This window comes from Coregonus clupeaformis, unplaced genomic scaffold (assembly GCF_020615455.1).
Source record: "Coregonus clupeaformis isolate EN_2021a unplaced genomic scaffold, ASM2061545v1 scaf0027, whole genome shotgun sequence".
Classification (NCBI taxonomy): Eukaryota; Metazoa; Chordata; class Actinopteri; order Salmoniformes; family Salmonidae; genus Coregonus; species Coregonus clupeaformis.
Window position 1 is genome coordinate 25,488 of NW_025533482.1, and position 21,664 is coordinate 47,151.

Here is a 21,664-nt window from a genome sequence, read left to right on the forward strand (position 1 = left end):
TGTATATGCGTGTGTGTTTGTATGAGCTTGTTTGTGTGTGTCCACCTCGGCCACCACTGGCTCTGTTCATCAGCACAGAAATAATTTACAGCCCTCCGGGACTGCTGGGGGAAGGGGTCAAAGTTCAACCCTGAAGCCCCCATCTGGTCAATCAAAACCCACTCAATGCCAAAGTCCAGCCTCTCTCTTTATGGCCCCATTCATTCTATCAATCTGTAACGGGGGCCAGGCCGGGGAGGGAGGGAAAACATCCTGCTTCTGTTGGATGGAGCCTTCGTTTTTCAATTATCTCCAGGGGCATGGGGCCACAGTTTCAATTTCACTCCGGAGGAGAGGTTCCGTGTGTAACCTTATCGCTGCCTGATAAACATGACTTTTTCCTTTGAACTCCCACTTTGGCCCTTCTAATATCGCTGTAATCTGTGTTTGGCTCCTCAGCTGTCAATAGGGACACCCCTGAGTGGGGCAGTCAGGGCCCTGAGCAGGGGCCAGTCACCTGGCTTGGCGGAGATAGGCTTCTAAAAAGAATTGTGTTTGCATGGGAAGGAGGGAGCTGAAGCAACAAGCTATAGCTGTGGTTGGCTTTGTGTGTTTTGTGTGATCTCTCTCTTTCTCTCTCTCTCTCTCTCTCTCTCTCTCTCTCTCTCTCTCTCTCTCTCTATCTCTTTCTCTCTCTCTCTCTCTTTCTCTTTCTCTTTCTCTTTCTCTTTCTCTTTCTCTTTCTCTTTCTCTTTCTCTTTCTCTCTCTCTCTCTCTGTCTCTCTATCTCTCTGACCCTCTCTCTCTCTCTCTTTCTTTTTGTTTGTTCTCTGTCAAAGACAGGAGGCAGAGTATAGATTTGATGGCTTGCTGGTGCTCTGCAGGCGAATGTTCCTCAGAGAGAACAATAGGCGTCGATGCGTTATCGATATTCCTCCTTTTTCAGTGTCAGACCCACTTAAGTGTGAAAAATATGCAGTGGATGAATCAATAGGTTATTCTTAGGGGGAGCCGCCCTGTGCTATCTGAGACACAATTGCTACAAGGGAAAGGGACTGTAACATTTATGTAGCTCCTTTATGTCTCTCTAGAGTCAAAATATACACTTCTTGGATAGACTTATTCTACATCCATGTCATAGTTCAATGCTCCCGAGTGGCGCAGCGGTCTAAGGCACTGCATCTCAGTGCTTGAGGCGTCACTACAGACCCCCTGGTTCGATTCCAGGCTGTATCACAACCGGCCCTGATTGGGAGTCCCGTAGGGCGGCGCACAATTGGCCCAGCGTCGTCCGAGTTTGGCCGGTGTAGGCCTGACTTGCCTAGTTAAATAAAGGTATTAAAAAAAATACAAAATATATATAAGTTATATAAATTCTGACATCTTAGGTCACGATGAGATTAAGTTCTACAAACATTTTAAGGACACAAAGGGGAACTATCAGGATATCTAGAATAAACTGTACATTAATGAAAAGGCTATTGATTTATATTGCACATCATGAGACAATGTATGGGTCTATTGTTAATTTCAGTGGTTATTATGAGTCACTGCCTACTGGGCACAAATGCTATTTCAACGTTTAGTTTGGATTTACATTTGGTTGAGTTGTCAACTAACATGAATTCAACGTGAAATCAACAAAAGATGTCAGCAGGTCATTGGATTTAGGTTAAAAGTTGGGTGAAAAAAAGACACAATTCTTACGTTGATGACTTTTTGCAAATCAAATCAGTTTTCCACATTGATTCAACATCATCACATTGCATTTTTCTGTTGAAATGACGTAGAAACAATGTTGATTCAACCTATTTTGCCCAGTGGGTAGAAAACACCAAGAATACATTGATACCATGAAAAGATCTCGATAAACCATAGAATGTGCATCTGGTCACAAGTCACAACCCAGGAATTGTCTACACATCACCATTTAGGGAACTCTGATGCAGAGTATTGTGGTGCCATTGTGTTTTGCTCTTTAAGGAGAGGAACCACTGATAGTGATCTGTTTCCAATTCAATAAATTGATTCCAGAAAGTGTCTATTTTTATAGCAACCATCAGATCAGGGGTACCTAAAATGACTGGAAAGAGTTCATATGAGAACCTACATTATTGTCACGACTTCCGCCGAGGCTGCCTCCCCTCCTTGTTCGGGCAGGTTTCGGCGTTCGTCATCACCGGCTTACTAGCTACTGCCGATCCCATTCTCATCACTCCACTTGTCATGTCTTGCTTGTCAATCACACACACCTGGTGCTCATTCCCCTAATTAGTATGTGTATAAGTGTTCCCTCTGTTCCCCTTGTCTTTGTGAGTGATTGTTTCATTGTGAGAGTGAGTAGCTCGGTTTAGCTACTCTTCTATTTGTTATTGCCAAGGTGGAATATTTCCCTTGTGATAGTTTCGTATTGACGCTGGGTGCGTTTTATTTATGTAAACCGAATAAACTCTGGACTTCGGTGTTTTATCTCCTGCGCCTGACTCCTTCATTCACACCTCATCACAGAATCACTCACCTGCTGAATGGAGTTAGGCCTGGAGTTGTGGCAAGGGTCCAGGAGCATTCCTTGATGCTGGCCAGCTTGGGGGAAGCGATGGATCAGGTTCTTCAGGTAGTACAACGCCTGGAGAGGAGAGGACCCGATCTATCGAGACCAGCTGGTCAACCGGATCCAGCCACCTACACCCCAGCCGCTGGAGGGATCCAGATATCCCGGCCACCGGCGTTTGATGGGACGGCAGCGCGATGTAAGGGATTTCTGCTCCAGCTAGAGTTGTATTTCTCCCGCATTAGGCCGGCGCCACTGGAGCGGGAGAAGGTATCCGTCCTCGTTTCCTACCTTTGTGGGAGAGCCCTGGAGTGGGCCAACGCGGTGTGGAACGAGAGAGGTGACGCGTTGGAGGACTATGGGGAGTTTGCTCGCCTCTTTCAGGCCGTTTTCGATCACCCGCCTGAGGGTCGAGAGGTGGGCGAACGACTGGTCCATCTGAGGCAGGGGATGAGGACCGCACAGGACTATGCGCTGGAGTTCCGGACGCTGGCAGCGGGGTCCGGGTGGAACGAGCGGGCCCTGATCGACCATTTCCGGTGCCACCTAAGGGAGGACGTCCGACGGGAGCTAGCCTGCCGTGATGCCATGCTATCGTTCTCCCAACTGGTGGACATGGCCATCTGGCTGGACAATCTGCCAGCCGCCAGAGGACGTCCTGGTAGGGGTCTGCCCGTTCCCACTCCGGACGACTCTGACCCCGAGCAGATGGAGCTGGGGGGAGCCGCCGGTCGAGAGAGCGCAGGAGGACAGCGACAGTGCCACTCTGGTGGCACGAAGGGACAATCCACCTCACATCGCAGTCAACGTTCCTTTGGGTCTGGAGGCGGTAGGCAGGGTACTCACGCATCACCTCAGGTAACGAACACCCAAAATTGTTCAGAGCCCTTTGCGGTGCACTGTACCTTATCTATCTCCTTTCCCGATCACCTGGTAGTTTCCTAGTGTAAGGCGCTAGTCGATTCAGGCGCAGCTGGGAACTTTATGGACAGGGCATTTGCACGCCATCAAGGCATTTCATTGGTTCCCCTATCCATTCCACTCCCCATCAGAGCACTTGATAGTCGACCATTAGGGTCCGGGTTGGTTAAGGAGGTTACTGTACCAGTCACCATGATTACATAGTTGACGCATGTTGAGCAGATCACTGTAGTCTTAGGTATTCCGTGGTTAGCCCTTCACAACCCCAATTTTTCATGGCCGCAGAGGGTTCTTACGGGGTGGTCGCGTGAGTGTCCGGGTAGCTGTCTAGGTGTTTCCGTTGGTTCGACAACAGTGGAAAGTCCAGATGGTACCACCACCATGCGCATTCCCCCCGAATACCATGATCTGGCACTCGCGTTTTCCAAGACGCAAGCGACTAAATTACCACCTCATCGGGAGGGGGATTGCGCGATAAACCTTTGGGTAGACGCTGTACCTCCCAGGAGTCATGTGTATCTCCTGTCGCAGGCTGAAACGGAGGCTATGGAAACATACGTCACCGAGTCCCTGCACCAGGGGTATATATGTCCCTCCACTTCACCTGCTTCCTCTAGTTTCTTCTTTGTGAAGAAGAAAGATGGCGGTTTACGCCCGTGCATTGATTATCGACCACTGAATAAGGTGACTGTACGATTTAGTTATCCTCTTCCCCTCATTCCTTCAGTGATTGAGTCAATGCATGGGGCCCGTTTTTTCACCAAATTAGACCTCAGAAGTGCCTACAACCTGGTGCGTATTCGGGAAGGGGATGAGTGGAAAACCGCATTCAGCACAACCTCTGGGCATTATGAATACCTGGTGATGCCCTACAGTTTGATGAATGCTCCATCCATTTTCCAGTCTTTTGTGAACGAGGTGTTTCGGGACAAGCTTGGTCGCGGTGTGGTGGTCTACATCGATGACATCCTGGTGTATTCCGCTACGCGCGCCGAGCATGTGTCCCTGGTTCGCAAGGTACTGGTCCGACTGCTGGAGAATGATCTTTATGCCAAGGCAGAGAAGTGTGAGTTTTTCCAGCAGTCAATCTCCTTCCTCGGATACCGCATTACTACCAAAGGTGTGGAGATGGAGGGAGATTGCATTTCAGCCGTGCATAATTGGTCGACTCCAACCACAGTGAAGGAGGTGCAGCGCTTCCTTGACTTTGCCAACTACTATCGGAGGTTTATTCGGGGCTTTGGCAAGGTCGCAGCTCCCATTACCTCCTTGTTGAAGGGTGGGCCGTCCCGGCTCCGCTGGTCTGCTGAGGCTGATTTGGCCTTCAGTAGATTGCGGGGTCTGTTCACCTCAGCCCCGGTACTGGCTCACCCCGATTCATCACTACCGTTGGTAGTGGAGGTGGATGCGTAGGGATAGGCGCTGTCTTATCCCAACGCTCGGGCACGCCACCCAAGCTCCGCCCCCTGTGCCTTCTTTTCGAAGAAGCTCAGCTCGGCGGAGCAGAACTACGGCGTTGGTGATCGGGAGCTGCTGGCTGTTGTCCGAGCTTTGACGTGTGGAGGCATTGGCTCGAAGGAGCGAAACACCCTTTCCTCATCTGGACAGACCAACGTGACCTGGAGTACATTCGGGCAGCGAGGAGGCTGAATCCTCGCCAGGCCAGGTGGGCCCTCTTCTTCACCCGGTTTGATTTCACACTCTCATACATTCCGGGTACGAAGAATGTGAAGGCAGACGCACTGTCTCGGCTGTATGACACAGAGGAGAGGCCCAGAGACAACACCCCCATACTCCCGGCCTCATGCATTGTGTTGCTCCGGTAGTATGAGCGATGGACGCGGATATAGCGCAGGCATTACGCACAGATCCATCTCCACCGCAGTGTCCAGCTGGGCTGCAGTACGTGCCTGCGCTTATCCGTGATCGTCTGATCTACTGGGCACACACGACACCCTCCTCTGGTCATCCATGTATCGGTCGTACAATGCGCTGCCTGACCGAGAAGTACAGGTGGCCTACCTTGGCTAAGGACGTGAGGGTGTATGTTTCCTCCTGCTCAGTGTGCGCCCAGAGTAAGGCACCTAGGCACCTCCCAGCGGGTAAGCTACAACCTTTACCAGTTCCACAACGACCATGGTCTCACCTTAGTATTGACTTTCTTACTGATCTTCCCCTCTCCCAAGGTAACACAACTATCCTGGTCGTTGTGGATCGCTTTTCGAAGTCCTGCCGCCTCCTTCCTCTGCCCGGTCTCCCCACGGCCCTACAAACTGCGGAGGCTCTGTTTACTCACGTCTTCCGGCACTACGGGGTACCAGAGGATATAGTGTCCGACCGAGGTCCCCAGTTCACGTCTAGAGTCTGGAAGACGTTCAAGGAACGTCTGGGGGTCTCGGTCAGCCTGACCTCTGGATTTCACCCCGAGAGTAATGGGCAGGTGGAAAGGGTGAATCAAGATGTGGGTAGGTTCCTGCGGACCTACTGTCAGGACCGACCGGGGGAGTGGTCGGTGTTCCTGCCATGGGCAGAATACGCTCAGAACTCTCTCCGCAACTCCTCCACTAACCTAACACCCTTCCAATGTGTTTTGGGTTACCAACCGGTCGTGGCACCGTGGCACCAGAGCCAGACCGAGGCTCCTGCGGTGGATGACTGGTTTCGGCACGCGGAGGAGACTTGGGACGCTGCCCACGTTCGTCTCAGCGCGCCGTGCATAGTCAGAAGGCGAACGCTGACCGCCACCGCAGGGAGGCCCCGGTTTTTGTACTGGGGGATCGGGTCTAGCTCTCGACCCGGAATCTACCTCTCCGCCTGCCCTGCCGGAAGCTGAGCCCGCGGTTTGTGGGGCCATTCAGAGTCCTGAGGAGGATAAACAAGGTTACATATAGGTTATTACTCCCTCCAGATTACCGTATTAACCCCTCGTTCCATGTGTCTCTTCTCAGGCCGGTGGTAGCTCCAGGAGTCTGAGGTGTGGGAGGTTCCTGCACGTCCTCTGGACATCGAGGGGGCCCCGGCGTACTCGGTCCGTTCCATACTGGATTCGAGGCGTCGGGTGGGGGGCCTTCAGTATCTCGTAGAGTGGGAGGGATACGGTCCAGAGGAACGGTGCTGGGTCCCAAGGAGGGACATCCTCGATCCCTCCCTGTTGAGGGATTTCCACCGTTGCCATCCTCCTGCTCCGCATCCTCCTGGCCGGCCCCGAGGCCGGGGTTGGCGCACTGCTGGAGCCGCGCGTCAAGGGGGGGTACTGTCACGACTTCCGCCGAGGCTGCCTCCCCTTCTTGTTCGGGCAGGTTTCGGCGTTCGTCGTCACCGGCTTACTAGCTACTACCGATCCCATTCTCATCACTCCACTTGTCATGTCTTGACAATCACACACACCTGGTGCTCATTCCCCTAATTAGTATGTGTATAAGTGTTCCCTCTGTTCCCCTTGTCTTTGTGAGTGATTGTTTCATTGTGAGAGTGAGTAGCTCGGTTTAGCTACTCTTCTATTTGTTATTGCCAAGGTGGAATATTTTCCTTGTGATATTTTCGTATTGACGCTGGGTGCATTTTATTTATGTAAACGGAATAAACTCTGGACTTCGGTGTTTTACCTCCTGCGCCTGACACCTCATCACAATTATGGGGCCAAACACACACACACACACATACACTCCTCTGATCCCTGAATCTGTTTCCTCTTTTGAAAGCTCATGTGCTTGTGGATTACAGTTAACTGGATTTATTCCGGAAACAGAGTTAAGCAGTAATGTGTCAAAACATTCTAGTACGCAAAACAGGCGCACTGGAACCAACAAGGCACACGGGGAAAATAACCCTGCGATACAAAATACAAGGAGCTCCACCGAGCTTCACTATCCTCACAATAAACAATCACACACAAAGACAAGGGGGCAGAGGGAACACTTATACAGGTACTGATGAGGGGATATGAACCAGGTGTGTGTAATGAACAAGACAAAACCAATGGAATGATTAAATGAGGAGCGGCAGTGGCTAGAAGGCCGGTGATGACGAACGCCGAAGCCTGCCCGAACAAGGAGAGGTGGTAGCTTCGGAGGGAGTCGTGACACTACTATAGATTTGGAGAACTACATAATGAAAATGTATGTCTGTAAAGTAGAAACATAAACAGTTTGATACATACTCGAATGTATTACTATGATGATAACTATCATGATTTTACTACACAGTAAGTAAAAACAAAATCACATATTGACAAGACCAGAGATGTTTTGTATGTGACAAATCAACGTTTATTGGTCTCGCACACAGATTAGCAGATGTGACAGCAGCTATAGTGAAATGCTTGTGTTTCTAGTGCAGTAATACAATATCAACACAATACAATACCAATACGCAAATTAAAGTGTCCACACTAATGATCCAGAAAATACAAAACCAGAAAGAAATGCATCCCCTATACAGTAATAATGTATCCAAAATGAAGTTGCTGCCGTTGTTTTTAGCTTTACAAAAATTGCGTTGGCCAACACAGTACTGTAATACCAGCCATTTATGTAGCAGACACTTTCATAAAAATGATAACAGTCCACACATATTGGTATGTGACCCCAGTGGGAATCAAACCCACAAATCTGGTGTTGCTAGTGCCATGCTCTTATGAACTGAGCCACATACAGGACCACTACAATACAGAAGTACAATACAATACTGTAAAATACAATACACAATTACAATACAGGTGGACATAGCCGCGAGAAGTAGGAGTGCTGAGGGTGCTACAACACCCCCTAATAAATAAATATATATATAAAAAAATCCAACAAAATTAGTGAACTAGGCCTTTATCACTCCGCTATAAGAGGAGTAAAATACTCTTCATGTGAAACCATGTTGTATTGGAACACTTCACACATTTCACACAAAGTTTCACGTGGATTAAAATCTTCACATGATGCCCTGCAAACAAAAACGATTTGTTAGGATGTCCCCGGAACGTGACAAAATAGCCCAGTGTTTTCCACGTACTTATTTGACACACGTTGACATACATTATGTATGTTTATTTATACACTCATTATTATTCAACATGTCCTCAGCTGGGATTTTAACTCTTGGTTCACAGCATTCCAGTATTCCTGCTATGCCATCATGTCTGTGTCCTTGACTGATTTCACCTGTATTCCTACACTTTGGACTTCAAGGTAAATTTCAGCTTTGTATAGTACACTCAAGAAAAACTATTATATTCGTTATAGTGATTCAGGAGTAACATTAAAACAAAATAATATACCCCACCAACATTAGACAACGATGCAGAAAACATTAGACAACAATACAGAAAACCCTGAGATACAGTGCATTCGGAAAGTATTCAGACCCCTTCAGTTTTTCCACATTTTGTTACGTTACAGCCTTATTCTAAAATGAATCAAATAAATGTTTTTCCTCATCAATCTACACACAATACCCCATAATGACAAAGCGAAAACAGAAATACCTTATTTACATGAGTATTCAGACCCTTTGCTATGAGACTCGAAATTGAGCTCTGGTACATCCCGTTTCCATTTCTACAACTTGATTGGAGTCCACCTGTGGTAAATTCAATTGATTGGACATGATTTGGAAAGGCACACACACCTGTCTTTATAAGGTCCCACAGTTGACAGTGCATGTCAGAGCAAAAACCAAGCCATGAGGTCGAAGGAATTGTCCGAAGAGCTCTGAGACAGGATTGTGTCGAGGCACAGATCTGGGGAAGGGTACCAAAAAATGTCTGCAGCATTGAAGGTCCACACAGCACAGTGGCCTCCATCATTCTTAAATGGAAGGAATTTGGAACCACCAAGACTCTTCCTAGAGCTGGCCACCCCGGGCCAAACTGAGCAATCGGGGAAGAAGGGCCTTGGTCAGGGAGGTGACCAAGAACCCGATGGTCACTCTGACAGAGCTCCAGAGTTCCTCTGTGAAGATGGGAGAACCTTCCAGAAGGACAACCATCTCTGTAGCACTCCACCACTCAGGCCTTTATTGTAGAGTGGCCAGACGGAAGCCACTCCTCAGTAAAGTCACATGACAGCCCGCTTGGAGTTTGCGAAAAGGCACCTAAAGGACTCTCAGACCATGAGAAACAAGATTGTCTGGTCTGATGAAACCAAGGTTGAACTCTTTGGCCTGAATGTCAAGCGTCATGTCTGGAGGAAACCTGGCAACCTCCCTACGGTGAAGCATGGTGGTGGCAGCATCATGCTGTGGGGATGTTTTTCAGTGGCAGGGACTGGAAGACTAGTCAGGATCGAGAGAAACATGAACGGAGCAAAGTTTAGAGAGATCCTTGATGAAAACCTGTTCCAAATCACTCAGGACCTCAGACTGGGGTGAAGGTTCACTTTCCAACAGGTCAACGACCCTAAGCACACAGCCAAGACAACGCAGGAGTGGCTTCGGGACAAGTCTCTGAATGTCCTTGTGTGGCCTAGCCAGAGCCCGGACTTGAACCCGATCGAACATCTCTGGAGAGACCTGAAAATAGCTGTGCAGCGATGCTCCCCATCTCACCTGACAGGGCTTGAGAGGATCTGCAGAGAATTTTTTTTTTATACATTTCCTACAATTTCTAAAAACCTGTTTATGCTTTGTCATTATTGGGTATTGTGTGTAGATTGATGAGGGGAAAAAAACAATTTCATCAATTTTAGAATAAGGCTGTAACGTAACAAAATGTGGAAAAAGTCAAGGGGTCTGAATAATTTCTGAATGCACTATAAATCAATGATATCAATTAATAGAGAATCGTCAGATTAACTGAGAACTAAAACAGCAGTGCATATGGCACTTTTGCCAAGTGCGGAGATGTTTTATAGGTAATTCATCTGTAGGGGACTTCTGGGAATGCTACAGACATTGTGGGGCAGCAGAAAGATCAGCGTAACCCAAATCCAGAGGTTGTGTGTTTAAATCCCAGGTGGGGTTGTATTGAAAATTCAGTACTAAGTGATCATGTCAAATGTAATCATATTCTCATTGATTAAATATATATATTTTTTTTAACACATTTTAGCTGAACAGCGTACCACTTAATTTAAAATCCCCATACCATTGAATTACTTCCCTTACAAAAAATTAACGTTTCAGTTTCACATGGGAAATAAATGTTTTCACATGTTGAGCTGAAAAGTTAATGTGAAAACAAAAGAGACATGTGAGGTCAGTTGTTCACAAGCTTCCTGCCATCCAGGACCTCTATACCAGGCGGTGTCAGAGGAAGGCCCTCAAAATTGTCAAAGACTCCAGCCACCCTAGTCATAGACTGTTCTCCCTGCTACCGCACGGCAAGCGGTACCGGAGTGCCAAGTCTAGGTCCAAAAGACTTCTCAACAGCTTTTACCCCCAAGCCATAAGACTCCTGAACAGCTAGTCATGGCTACCCGGACTATTTGCACTGCCCCCCCACCCCATCCTTTTTACACTGCTGCTACTCTGTTAATTATTTATGCATAGTCACTTTAACTCTACCCACATGTACATATTACTTCAATTATCTCAACTAGCCGGTGCCCCCGCACATTGACTCTGCACCGGTACCCCCCTGTATATATAGCCTCCCTACTGTTATTTTATTTTACTTCTGCTCTTTTTTTCTCAACACTTTTTTTGTTGTTGTTTTATTTTTACTTTTTTTGTTAAAATAAATGCACTGTTGGTTAAGGGCTGTAAGTAAGCATTTCACTGTAATGTCTGCACCTGTTGTATTCGGCGCATGTGACCAATAAAATTTGATTTGATTTGATTTGATTTGAAACCATATGTTCACATGTATTCAATATGGAGTTCACATGTTAACACCAACTTTTCACGTGACGAGGATAACATGTTTTCATGTCACATGTGAATTGCAGATTCACATGTGCCATTTGCATTTTACATGTGAAAACCTAACTCTCACATGTCGAATTGCATTTTCACGTGTGAAAAAGAATGTGCACTTTCACATGTGAACAATTTTCACATGTGAAAATCTAACTCATGTGGAATTTGCACTTTCACATGTGGAAAAATGTCAAATGTTGTCATGAATAGTTTCATGGTATAACATGTTGACATTTTGCATCCCCATGTTTTCATGCGTGCTCAAATGTTTTCACATGTATAGTTTCATGTTATCACATGTTGCTTTTACATGTTATCACTTCAATTAAGATCACGTGAAATTAATGTGGTTTTTCGTAAAGGACAGTAGCCTAGCCTAAGCTGTAGGCTATAGCCTAGTAATGCAATTGAAATTCACATAGTGTACATTAGCCCTTCGAATAATTGTTAAATAATTATACAATAAATGTACTTGAAAGTCATGATCATGCCCAAAGCTATAACTGCTGCTTTCATCTTGAGCAGGCTTTGTCCAATCTTGCCATGTCATGCCACGGTACATTTCACCGCAAAACAGCTTAAATCAAGTGTGTGAAACACAGTTCTACTAAATGAGATTCAATAAGTACACTAAGTAGGACAACCGTAAGAAATTTTGTTCCCCGCGCCACGGTTGCTGCGGGTGCATACCCAGCATTGACGCGAAAGTCGGGGAGCGGAGCACAGTGTATTGACCAGCATGTTCAAGAAGCAGCCAGTGTTTCAGCCGGGGGAAAGGATAATGGGAGAAAGATGAGAAGGAAAACAATAGCAAAGCGCATTTTCGACCTCGAATATGAAGAAGAGGAGGAGGAAGACCCTAAATATGAAGACTTTGACATCACGACATCGCACAGCCAGCCTCTATGTGTACGTAAACGTTTAACGGTTATTTGTAGTCTGGTCTTTATACAGTAGCTGCCCATTCCGTGAGGGGCGAGTTTTTGTCGCTCACGATTTATGTCGCTAATTACCCTACACGGGCTGTCTATTACAGCACAGACTGCAGAAGAGAAGAAAGCACACACACCCGGTGAAAGAGAACGGAGAAGAGAATCCACCATGCAACACCGCTCTCCAGAAGTTGAAAACGAGGGTTTGGGTCGACTCTTATCATATAATAATTTTGGGACAAAGTTTTCTCTATTATCTGTCGGGGTTGTCACGCGTCTGCTCATTATGGTGGCATCATATGCGCATGTTGACCGACCGACATGAATCCTATTTGTACGTTAGTAATATAACACCCCACCTCCTTACTTGAGGGTTTACAACTTGGAAGCCACAAGGCTGTAGTAGTAGTGACACAGAGAGCATTCACCTCTCAGCGGTGTTTTGTCATAATGGCGCTGATGTGAGAGAGAGGCATGGTGGGGGCAGCCATTGATCTCAATGATGGAGAGAGGAGAGGAGAGCACAAACCTTTGGCAAGGGGAGGTGGTGAAAAGAAGGACAAGCCTAGACAGCAACAAGTAACATGTTGCTGCTACTCCTAAATAAAGACAATAATTTATGAAGAATAATATTTTATAATCATCACAGTCTACCCCTGGGATTTTCTGATGTTTCAATCTGGCTATACATTATATAATACAAAATTAAAAAATACACTGACTGACCCACAATTACATACAAGTGAGACAACTTATATGACTGATTTCTTATCTCCAAACAGGTACTAGTGTCAGACAACCCCAGTGTCGAACACATAGAGGATGGCGACTTCATGCCAGAGGTACACTGGCTGATGGCAGTGTGTGTGAGTGCGTGTGTGTGAGTGAGTGCGTGCGTGCATATAGTTTAGGCCACAGCGTTTAAGACTGTCTATGTATGACTTTTTGACTTCTTAATGTCTCTGAAGGGTCTTGGAGGCCTACAGTCACGCTCAAAGGCTGACCTGGTTGCCATGGTGCTGAGCATGCAGAGCGAGATGGACAGCCTGAGGGAGCAAATCAGATGCCTCACAGGTGAGGGCCAGGCAGGAGGAGTAGGAGGAAGTTGCCCCTAGACACTGATCTAAGTTCACTTTTTTATTTCCCCTGCTAATGATTAAGGTCAGGAATCAGTGGTGGTATGCTGTTCCTAGATCTGTGCCTAAGAGCAACCCAGGATGCTTAAATATCTTGGATTTTTGTGGGATTCATGCTAATGACTGCCATACTATTGTATGCTAGCGTGTGGAAAGTTGGCACGTAACCTGGAGGCCCTGATCGAGAGGACGGAGGTGTGGTCGAGCAGCACGGACCGGAGAACTACGTCTCCCAGCATGCCTGAGATCCTGGTGAGGAGTGGTGCCATGACAACATCGGCTCTGCTGGCCTCTCCAGGGGTGCTGAATGGGTGCTGGTCGGCCAAACTAGAGCCCCCTCACCCCCACCCGAATGGACACCCTCCGGGGTCTCATGAGGGGGGTTCCCAGATCAACGGACCACCCCTCTATCAGGAGGTGATGAACCCCTTTAAGTGTCTTTGACATCAAAAATATATATCAAACATTTTCGGGAGAGGTTACAAACTGTATTAGAAGTCACTTTTGATGTCATGCAATATGCAAAATTATATGTTTTCTTTGAAGTTGACTGAAAGGCCCTTGTTCTTGGTCTTATAGCAGAATGTCAATATACAGTGGGGTCCATAATGATTGGCACCCTTGATAAATATGAGCAAAAAAGACTGTATAAAATAAATAATACAAATACTGAGCTATATTGTATGCCCAAAAAATATTTTATAGTAATACAATTGCTCAGAGAAAGAGATTTTGTTTAACAAGTAATAAAATAAAATATAGGGGTCAAAATGATTGCCACCCCTGTTTTCAATTCTCTAGCACCCGTCCCTTGTGAGGATAATGGCACTGAGACTTTTTCTAAAATGTGTTATGAGATTGGAGAACACATTGGGAGGGATCTTAGACCATTCCTCAATTCAGAATCTTTCTATATCCTTGATATCGTTCGTCTGTGCTTATGGACTGCCCTCTTCAATTCAAACCACAGGTTTTCAATGTTCAAGTCCAGAGACTGAGATGGCCATTGCAAAATGTTGATTTTGTGGTGAATTAACCATTTCTTTGTGGATTTTTTTTGTGGATTTTGATTAGTGCTTGGGGTTATTGTCTTGCTGGAAGATCCACTTAAGGCCAAGTGTCAGCCTCCTGGCAGAGACAACCAGGTTTTTGGCTAAAATGTCCTGGTACTGGGTAAAGTTCATGATGCCGTTGACCATACCAAGGGCCCCAGGAACAGTGGAAGCAAAATAATTTGGACCCCTATCTCTTTCTCTGAGCAATTGTATTAGTATAAAATAATATCATTTCCCAATTTTTTTTGCATATAATATAGCTCAGTATTTATATTATTTATTTTATACAGTCTTTTTTTCTCATCTTTATCTAGGGTGCCAATAATTAGGGACCCCACTGTATCTCTAAAATGGGATGGGCCACCACAATTTCAAAGATGCAACCTAATGTCTTATACCCTCCAGTTCATCACTGCGGAGCTGCTTGACCGCTGTAACACGGGGACAACTGCCCAGAAGCTGACCAACGACCTGCTCCGGGGCCTCTATGAGAGGGACTGCCTGGCCTCTCACTCTATCTCCGGCATCGTCAACAACAAGAGGGGCCAACCCAAGCCTGCCCTGCCTGCAGATGAGATCCAGGCAATACTGAGTAAGGTCTCGTCTTTACTGCAGTCTGAGACAGCTAGACACACCCCCTCATAACAGCTAGACACCCCCCCTCCCTCATAACATCTAGATACACCCCCTCATAACAGCAAGTCACACCCCCTCATAACAGCTAGTCACACCCCCTCATAACAGCTAGTCACACCCCCATACTGCAGTTGAACATGTCTCACTTCCCACACTTACCTCATGCTGCAATGGAAATACTTTTCACATCAACTTCATACTTTCCTATTAAAGTTAGTTGAATGCAGTGACTGTAAGTCGATCTGGATAAGTGTCTGCTAAATTACTAATGTAACAGTGTTGCCATTGTCTGTTACCAGAACTGTCGTTTTATAGACCACTGTAATCTTCGTACAGGCATAGAGATGTATAGAGATCTCAACTTTGTATCTGACAAACATGGGTAGCGCCATTGAGGATAACTCAATTTTAAAGATTTTGATAATTTTGATGTTTGAAAAAAGAGTGTAAAGCTAATATCGGTGATTTACTGGCACCTGCAGTGCTGGAGTCTTGAACCAAATCTTGTCATTCATTTATTGTGGCCACTTGATGGCGGTGATATAGCTTAAAGCCATTTACAAACTAGGCAAAACAATTTGCAGAAGAAGACAATGCTCTGATCATTGGCTGATCGCTCCCAACCCATAGGAATCCCCACCCAGTTGACTACTTTAAAATGGTGGAGACCCTCAATGGCAATGTCCATGCAAAAACGGGTTATGTCCAAGTAATGATAACTTTACATCTCTATAGGTTTCTGATCTTTGACCTCTCACCCACAGGGGTGGTGCAGCACTACTTCCCAGGGAAGACGGACTCGGAAATCAAGGGCTACATCCGCCAGAAGCTACAGAACGAAGCCAAGCGGCTCCGCAAGAAGCCTAATTTGGCCTTGAAGGCGGAGCCAGAGGCCGGGTCTGAGGGGGCGGAGACTACTTTCTACACCTAAGGGGTGTGGCCCCGCCGAGCCCCACCCCCTGTTCCACCCAGGGAGTGAAGTGCCCCACCCCTGTCCAGGTTAAAGTGCCATTATGGGAGGGAGACTCACATAAAAACTGCTGTGAGAGGGAACCAAAATGGAGCAGCCTTATCAACACCAGTCTAGTCTATCTGTTTGTCTGTCCTTTCCCAGCCATGTCTCTGGGCTGGGAGAGAAATAGACTAGTGAGGGAGGAGTCTATTTGTCTGACAATGTGATCATTCCAGGGGAAGTGTTATTGACTCCAGTCTGATCAGGACTAGTTACTGCTCAGGTTATTGTAGATGATACTGTAGTTTATTCTTCCTCTGCCCTCTGGCATCGTTCTCTAGCCGGCCAGCAGTAGTAGGCCTAGTAGATGGCAAGTGATTTGTTACCAAGTTTAGTACTCTTGTTTCTGTGAAAGAGGTAGCAGTCAGTCGGTGCTCTATAGAGAAGTCGTAACAGAAGCCCTGAACAATATAGCCGTCAGCGAAGCTGCGCTGCACTCTGTGTCACTTCATTTTGATTTACAGTATTGTCATTGACCTCGTGAAATGAACCTAGCCTTGGTATTGAATTAAATACAATGTTGCTGAATAAAAAAGTACCGTTTTTTTTATCCAAAAGCATAATTGTGCTTTTCTTTCTCCTATTTTCTTACATTATTCTGTCAGAACTGGGCGAAACCAGAACTGATACTTAGGCGTCATGTTATCATAGCAGTAATACCCTCAAGACACTTTAGAAATGTATTACTTTTTACATATGGTATCTTATAAAACATAACATTGAAATTATTTTAAAATTAAAGAGATCTAACCCACCTTTTTCTAATGATTACTCTTTACATTGTGAGCTGCATAAAAATTACCCCCTAATTATTACCTAACAATTATGCCAACGCAACTGGAGACCAATAACATTACCAGATATTGGCCACAAGATTCAGCTGTCTTTCAAAAGGACCTGTGTTCTTCTTGAAGCCCCAGGATGAACAGGAGTTTTCCCCGGGTCCTCAGATGAACCCAGCCTGGTCCTCACTCACCAGCTGTGCTCCCCACAAAAGACCCACAACAGAGAGGCTCCCACCGGGAACAAAGGATGGCGTGGGAACCACATATGCTCCATAATCAATACACCCCTATGCTATCTCTCTTATCCCACACCCACACACTCAGACAGATGTATGTACGCCACAAATCTGCTTCATCATTATCTGTGTTGCATGAAGCTAATCCATTTAGGTGTCAATGACACTACAGATAAGTGTGTGACAATGGTTTGTGTAGGACCAGGGTTGATTTAGACCTGGGTGGGACAAGGAATAGTCTCTTTTTGGACAATCAGTTATCTCAGCCATCAAATCAAATGATATTTGTCACATGCGCTGAATACGACAGGTGTAGACTTTACCGGGAAATGCTTACTAACGAGCCCTTTGCAGAGTTAAAAACTTGTTTTAAATGAGCAAAAAAGGATTTGGTAATAAAATAACAATAACGGGGCTATATACAAGGAGCATGGTACAGAGTCAATGTGCAGGGTTACGAGGTAGTTGAGGTAATTGAGGTAATATGTACATGTAGGTAGGGGTAAAAGTGACTGGACAATAAGGATAGATAATAAACAGAGTAGCAGTAGCGTATGTGAAAAATGTGAAAGTGTGTATGCGTGTGGCGTCAATATGCATGTGTGTCTTTTGTGTGTGTGAGTGTATGTAGTGTGCATGTGTGTATGTGTGTGTGTTTGGAGTGTCAGTGTAGTATGTGTGAGTGTGTGGGTAAAGTCCAGTGAGTGTGCATAGAGCCAGTGCAAGAATCAATCCCGTTTCCTGAAATCGAACCCCTCTCTGTGGGTTGAATTCCTTTGTTATGAGCATCTGCCTTGTTTTGCCACTGTATCTCTGTCCTGCAGTATCCATGACTGAAATGTGTTCCTGTAATTTTCTCAACAACTCATCAAAGACATTGCTTTAGATCTTGAACATATATATTATGCTACCCAATGCATTTCTCTGTGACACCATACATATTCATTTGTGATACAAACAGATCTTCTCTCTCAGTAGATTTTTGATACCATCTAACATCAAGATAGTCACCTCTCAATTAAAGGAGGCAGAGGTTTCTCCTAAGGTGTGGCGGTAACAGCCGGCCCTAGAAAACTGTGGCCCCTTCAGGCTCCTCTTCTCTAAACCGCGGAGGCCATAGATACATGCATAACCTCACCATGGCTCTCTCCCTGAACTGGATCAGAAACAGCAGGAAGGGAAACACAGATTAGACATGTATTAAATGTGAATTGAGTGTCTTTCCCCTGCTGTGATTTGTAATATATCATTTACGCCACGTTTCTGGTGGCAAGCAAACATATCCTACAATGCCTTGGAACGCAGGGCGCCAGGGTTCCCACAATGCCTTGGAACGCAGGGCGCCAGGGTTCCCACGTGCCGCCTTTACTTTACATTCATCTTCCATATCTGTCAAACCGTAGACAAATATTTCTGGGGAAAAATAGACTGTCTCATTGACAGAAGAATGATTTGTCTTTGCTGTGAATAGTTTGGCAATAATACATTGCTTCCAACCAAGTATGTTAGATTTGTAGCTCTGGAAATGAATTTGATTCTGTAATATTACTGTTAAAGTTAGGATTTTAACTTGCTCTCTGCTCAAGAATGCTGTAAGCTATGAGCAATATTTCTTCAAATCAGCTTTATTCCAGTGAATGTATGTGGCCAGTCAGTAGGCAAGGCTGTTTAGGGAACACATGCTTTCCCAATGTTCTCAAGTCTTTGATGTGTCCCATAGACTGAGCATAGAGAGGCTTACAGATATAGGACAGTATGGAATCTAATAACACTGATAAGAGTGGCTAACACTGTAGCTGCCCACTCATCTACGCTAGCACTACTATCTTATTCATTTCACATGACACTCAGCAGACAAACCAGAGTCCTGTGATGTCACAACAATCTTGGGGCCGTACAGTCATCACAGCAATGCAGGAAAATGTTGTTGAGACGGGGTACATTTGCTCAAGTCCCTGTGATGATATAGGCTAGTGTGCAGAACAGAACAGGGGAAGGCTCCTAGGAAAAGGGTCTGGTCTGCATGATTGAATGGCTAGTGATCCGCTCCTCTGCTCTATTTAATGGCCTCTCTCTCTCTCTCTCTGAGAAACAAACAAAAGGGTTAGCACACTCATAAATGCCATGTTATGAGAGGGCAGAATAAAGGAATTGACGTGTGTCTATGTGTGTGTGTGTCAACAGCACACACATTTTGTCTTTACATACAAAACCGTTGCAATCCATGAGTATTTGGAGACACATTAATGAATGTGTCTGTATTCAAGCATGTACACATTTCCATGTGAGTGTAATCTCTTTGTCATGGCGCAAGGAGTAGTGTTCAAATCAAATCAAATCAAAATGTATTTGCCACATGCGCCGAATACAACGGGTGTAGTTACATTACAGTGAAATGCTTACTTGCAAGCCCTTAACCAACAATGCAATTTTTAAAGATTTTTATTTTTTTAAGTGTTAAGTAAAAAAAATAAAAGCAAATAACTAAAGCAGTAAAATAAAATAACAGTAGGGAGGCTATATACAGGGGGGTACCGGTGCAGAGTCAATGTGCGGGGGCACCGGCTAGTCGAGGTTATTGAGGTAATATGTACATGTAGGTAGAGTTGAAGTGACAATGCATAAATAATAAACAGAGTAGCAGCAGCGTAAAAGAGGGGGGTGGGGTGGGGGGGCAGTGCTCTCTCTGATGGTAGCCGCTCCTATGTCTGTCTGTCGATCGGTCAGTCTGTCTGTCTGGAGCCCATGCGGTAAAAGAGGTGACCATCGCCCCAGCAGCCAAACACACAATGCACCGATCGCCACAGCATGGCCGGTTGCCCAGGCAACCCCAGCCCCCCTCGTAGATGTGTGTGTTTGTGTGTGTGAGGGGAGAGGGGTGTCTGACTCTGAACCAGGGGACAGGACTCGACTCTGCCCCGGCCCTGGTCTGCCTCACAGAGTACTAACACCTGCCCACCCCCGATCTGTGGGGAATAGTGGCAGAGAGCAGATGAGGACCCTTAAAAATATAGTGAGAGAGAGAGAGAGAGAGAGAGAGAGAGAGAGAGAGAGAGAGAAGGCAAAGGGAAAAAGGGAGGTGGGCTGGGTACGTAGGCAGGCAACTAGGCAGGGTTAGGGCCCAAATGAGAGCAGCTGTCCAATGAGAGGAGTGGAATTTATTTATTATCTGCTTGGAAGAGGTTGTTCCACAGGGTGGTTTGATTAATGTCCAGCCCTCCATCTTGTCAGTCTGTTTTTGTCCGCTGAAAGGAAAACAAAGCGCAGGGGGCCAGGGGGATGCAGGGGGGGTATGGGGCGGCGGTTAATGGCTGCCGCTGCCGCTCCTTTTCATGTCGTCTGGGCCTGTCAGCCCTGATTGATGGCTCCGACAATGATTGGACAGACCCCCGGCTCAGTGCTTATCATGGGCAGCATCGTGACAGAGAGAGAGAGAGAAGGAGATTTTTACTCGTCCAATGGTGTAAGAGAAAAAGGTACAACTCACCAATAGCAAGGGAGAAGCAGATAGAGCGAGAGAGGAAAGAGAGAGAGGGATTTGGTTGTCCTATTGCTGGGAGAGAGAAAGAAAGAGAGAGAAAGAAGAGAGAGAGAAAGAGAGAGAGAAAGAGAGAGAGAGAGGAGGAAGGGATTGGGAGAGGTTAGTATTGAGCCTGTCCGATTACTCTAGATTACATATTTGGATACAACATTCAGAAAACGTGACTAGTGTGTCCAAATCTTTGTCTTGGCACAGTGCGCACTGACACATTTGGTGTTAGTGTATTAATCTGCCATCACCAATATTGCTCAGTTTACCAACCTGCTTCCATTCCCGCTGTTTCAAACCCCTTACTTCTGTCAACCTCATTGGGTTATACAGAGTATACTGGATCACTGAACTTGAGTCATGTTGTAGAGCAAAAATTAAAGAATACAAATATGAATATGACCCTGGTAACCAGATGGTATATGTGCTTGTTTCAATTAAGATTAAAGCAAAGAAAAATACATGTAATTGTAAGACAATTACTTAGGTAATTACCATTCTACTAAGTAAATTATAAATAAATACCAGGCAATTAGAGGACTGTAAAATAAAGTATAACTCATTTATCATATTTATAATGACATACATAGCACTGTAACACAACAAGCTTCAAATATTCAATATGTATAGTTTTCTTAAAAGTAATGCCAGCTGTCATAATCTGCCCTGACATGTCATGGGCAGATTTACCCTGAGTATACAAAATATTAGGAACACCTTCTTTATTTTGAGTTTAACCCCATCCCCCCCTTTCTGTCCTCAGAATAGCCTCAATTCGTCGGCACTTTTGTCTTGCCAATTCACCATCTGAATGGCACACATACAATCCATGTCTCAATTGTCTGAAGGCTTAGAAATCCTTCTTTAACCTGTCTCCTCTCCTTCATCTACACTGATTGAAGTGGATTTCACCTGGATTCACCTGGTCAGTCTATGTAATGGAAAAAGCAAGTGCTCTTAATGTTTTGTACACTCCGTGTATATACAAACACACATTCACATGGGATCAGTGACCACTGCTGAGGCCTAGACACTCACACATGA

The 21,664-nt window shown here is 45.7% G+C and overlaps 1 protein-coding gene across 2 annotated transcripts; it reads left to right on the top strand.

Annotated features, from left to right (window-relative positions):
- Positions 1–11,888: 11,888 nt before the first annotated feature.
- Positions 11,889–16,782, top strand: LOC121569679. Of its 2 annotated transcripts, XM_041880825.2 has the most exons (7): positions 11,894–12,208; positions 12,336–12,434; positions 13,014–13,073; positions 13,200–13,305; positions 13,513–13,784; positions 14,828–15,014; positions 15,823–16,780. In XM_041880825.2, exons 1-7 carry the CDS (start codon positions 12,092–12,094, stop codon positions 15,987–15,989), a joined length of 1,008 nt encoding a protein of 335 aa, XP_041736759.1. In that variant the 5' UTR covers positions 11,894–12,091; the 3' UTR covers positions 15,990–16,780. The 2 variants fall into 2 exon arrangements, with proteins under 2 accessions (XP_041736761.1, XP_041736759.1); XM_041880827.2 differs by lacking the exon at positions 13,014–13,073 and having other exon boundaries at positions 11,889–12,208; positions 15,823–16,782.
- The last annotated feature ends 4,882 nt before the right edge of the window (positions 16,783–21,664 follow it).

What these genes read in the sequence shown, in the direction of transcription:
- LOC121569679 (XM_041880825.2), top strand. Translation starts at nt 12,092, where the DNA reads ATGAGAAGGAAAACAATAGCAAAGCGCATTTTCGACCTCGAATATGAA. An exon ending in TCCAGAAGTTGAAAACGAGG is followed by an intron (nt 12,435 to 13,013) that starts GTTTGGGTCGAC and finishes ATCTCCAAACAG; the next exon opens with GTACTAGTGTCAGACAACCC. An exon ending in GCAAATCAGATGCCTCACAG is followed by an intron (nt 13,306 to 13,512) that starts GTGAGGGCCAGG and finishes ATTGTATGCTAG; the next exon opens with CGTGTGGAAAGTTGGCACGT.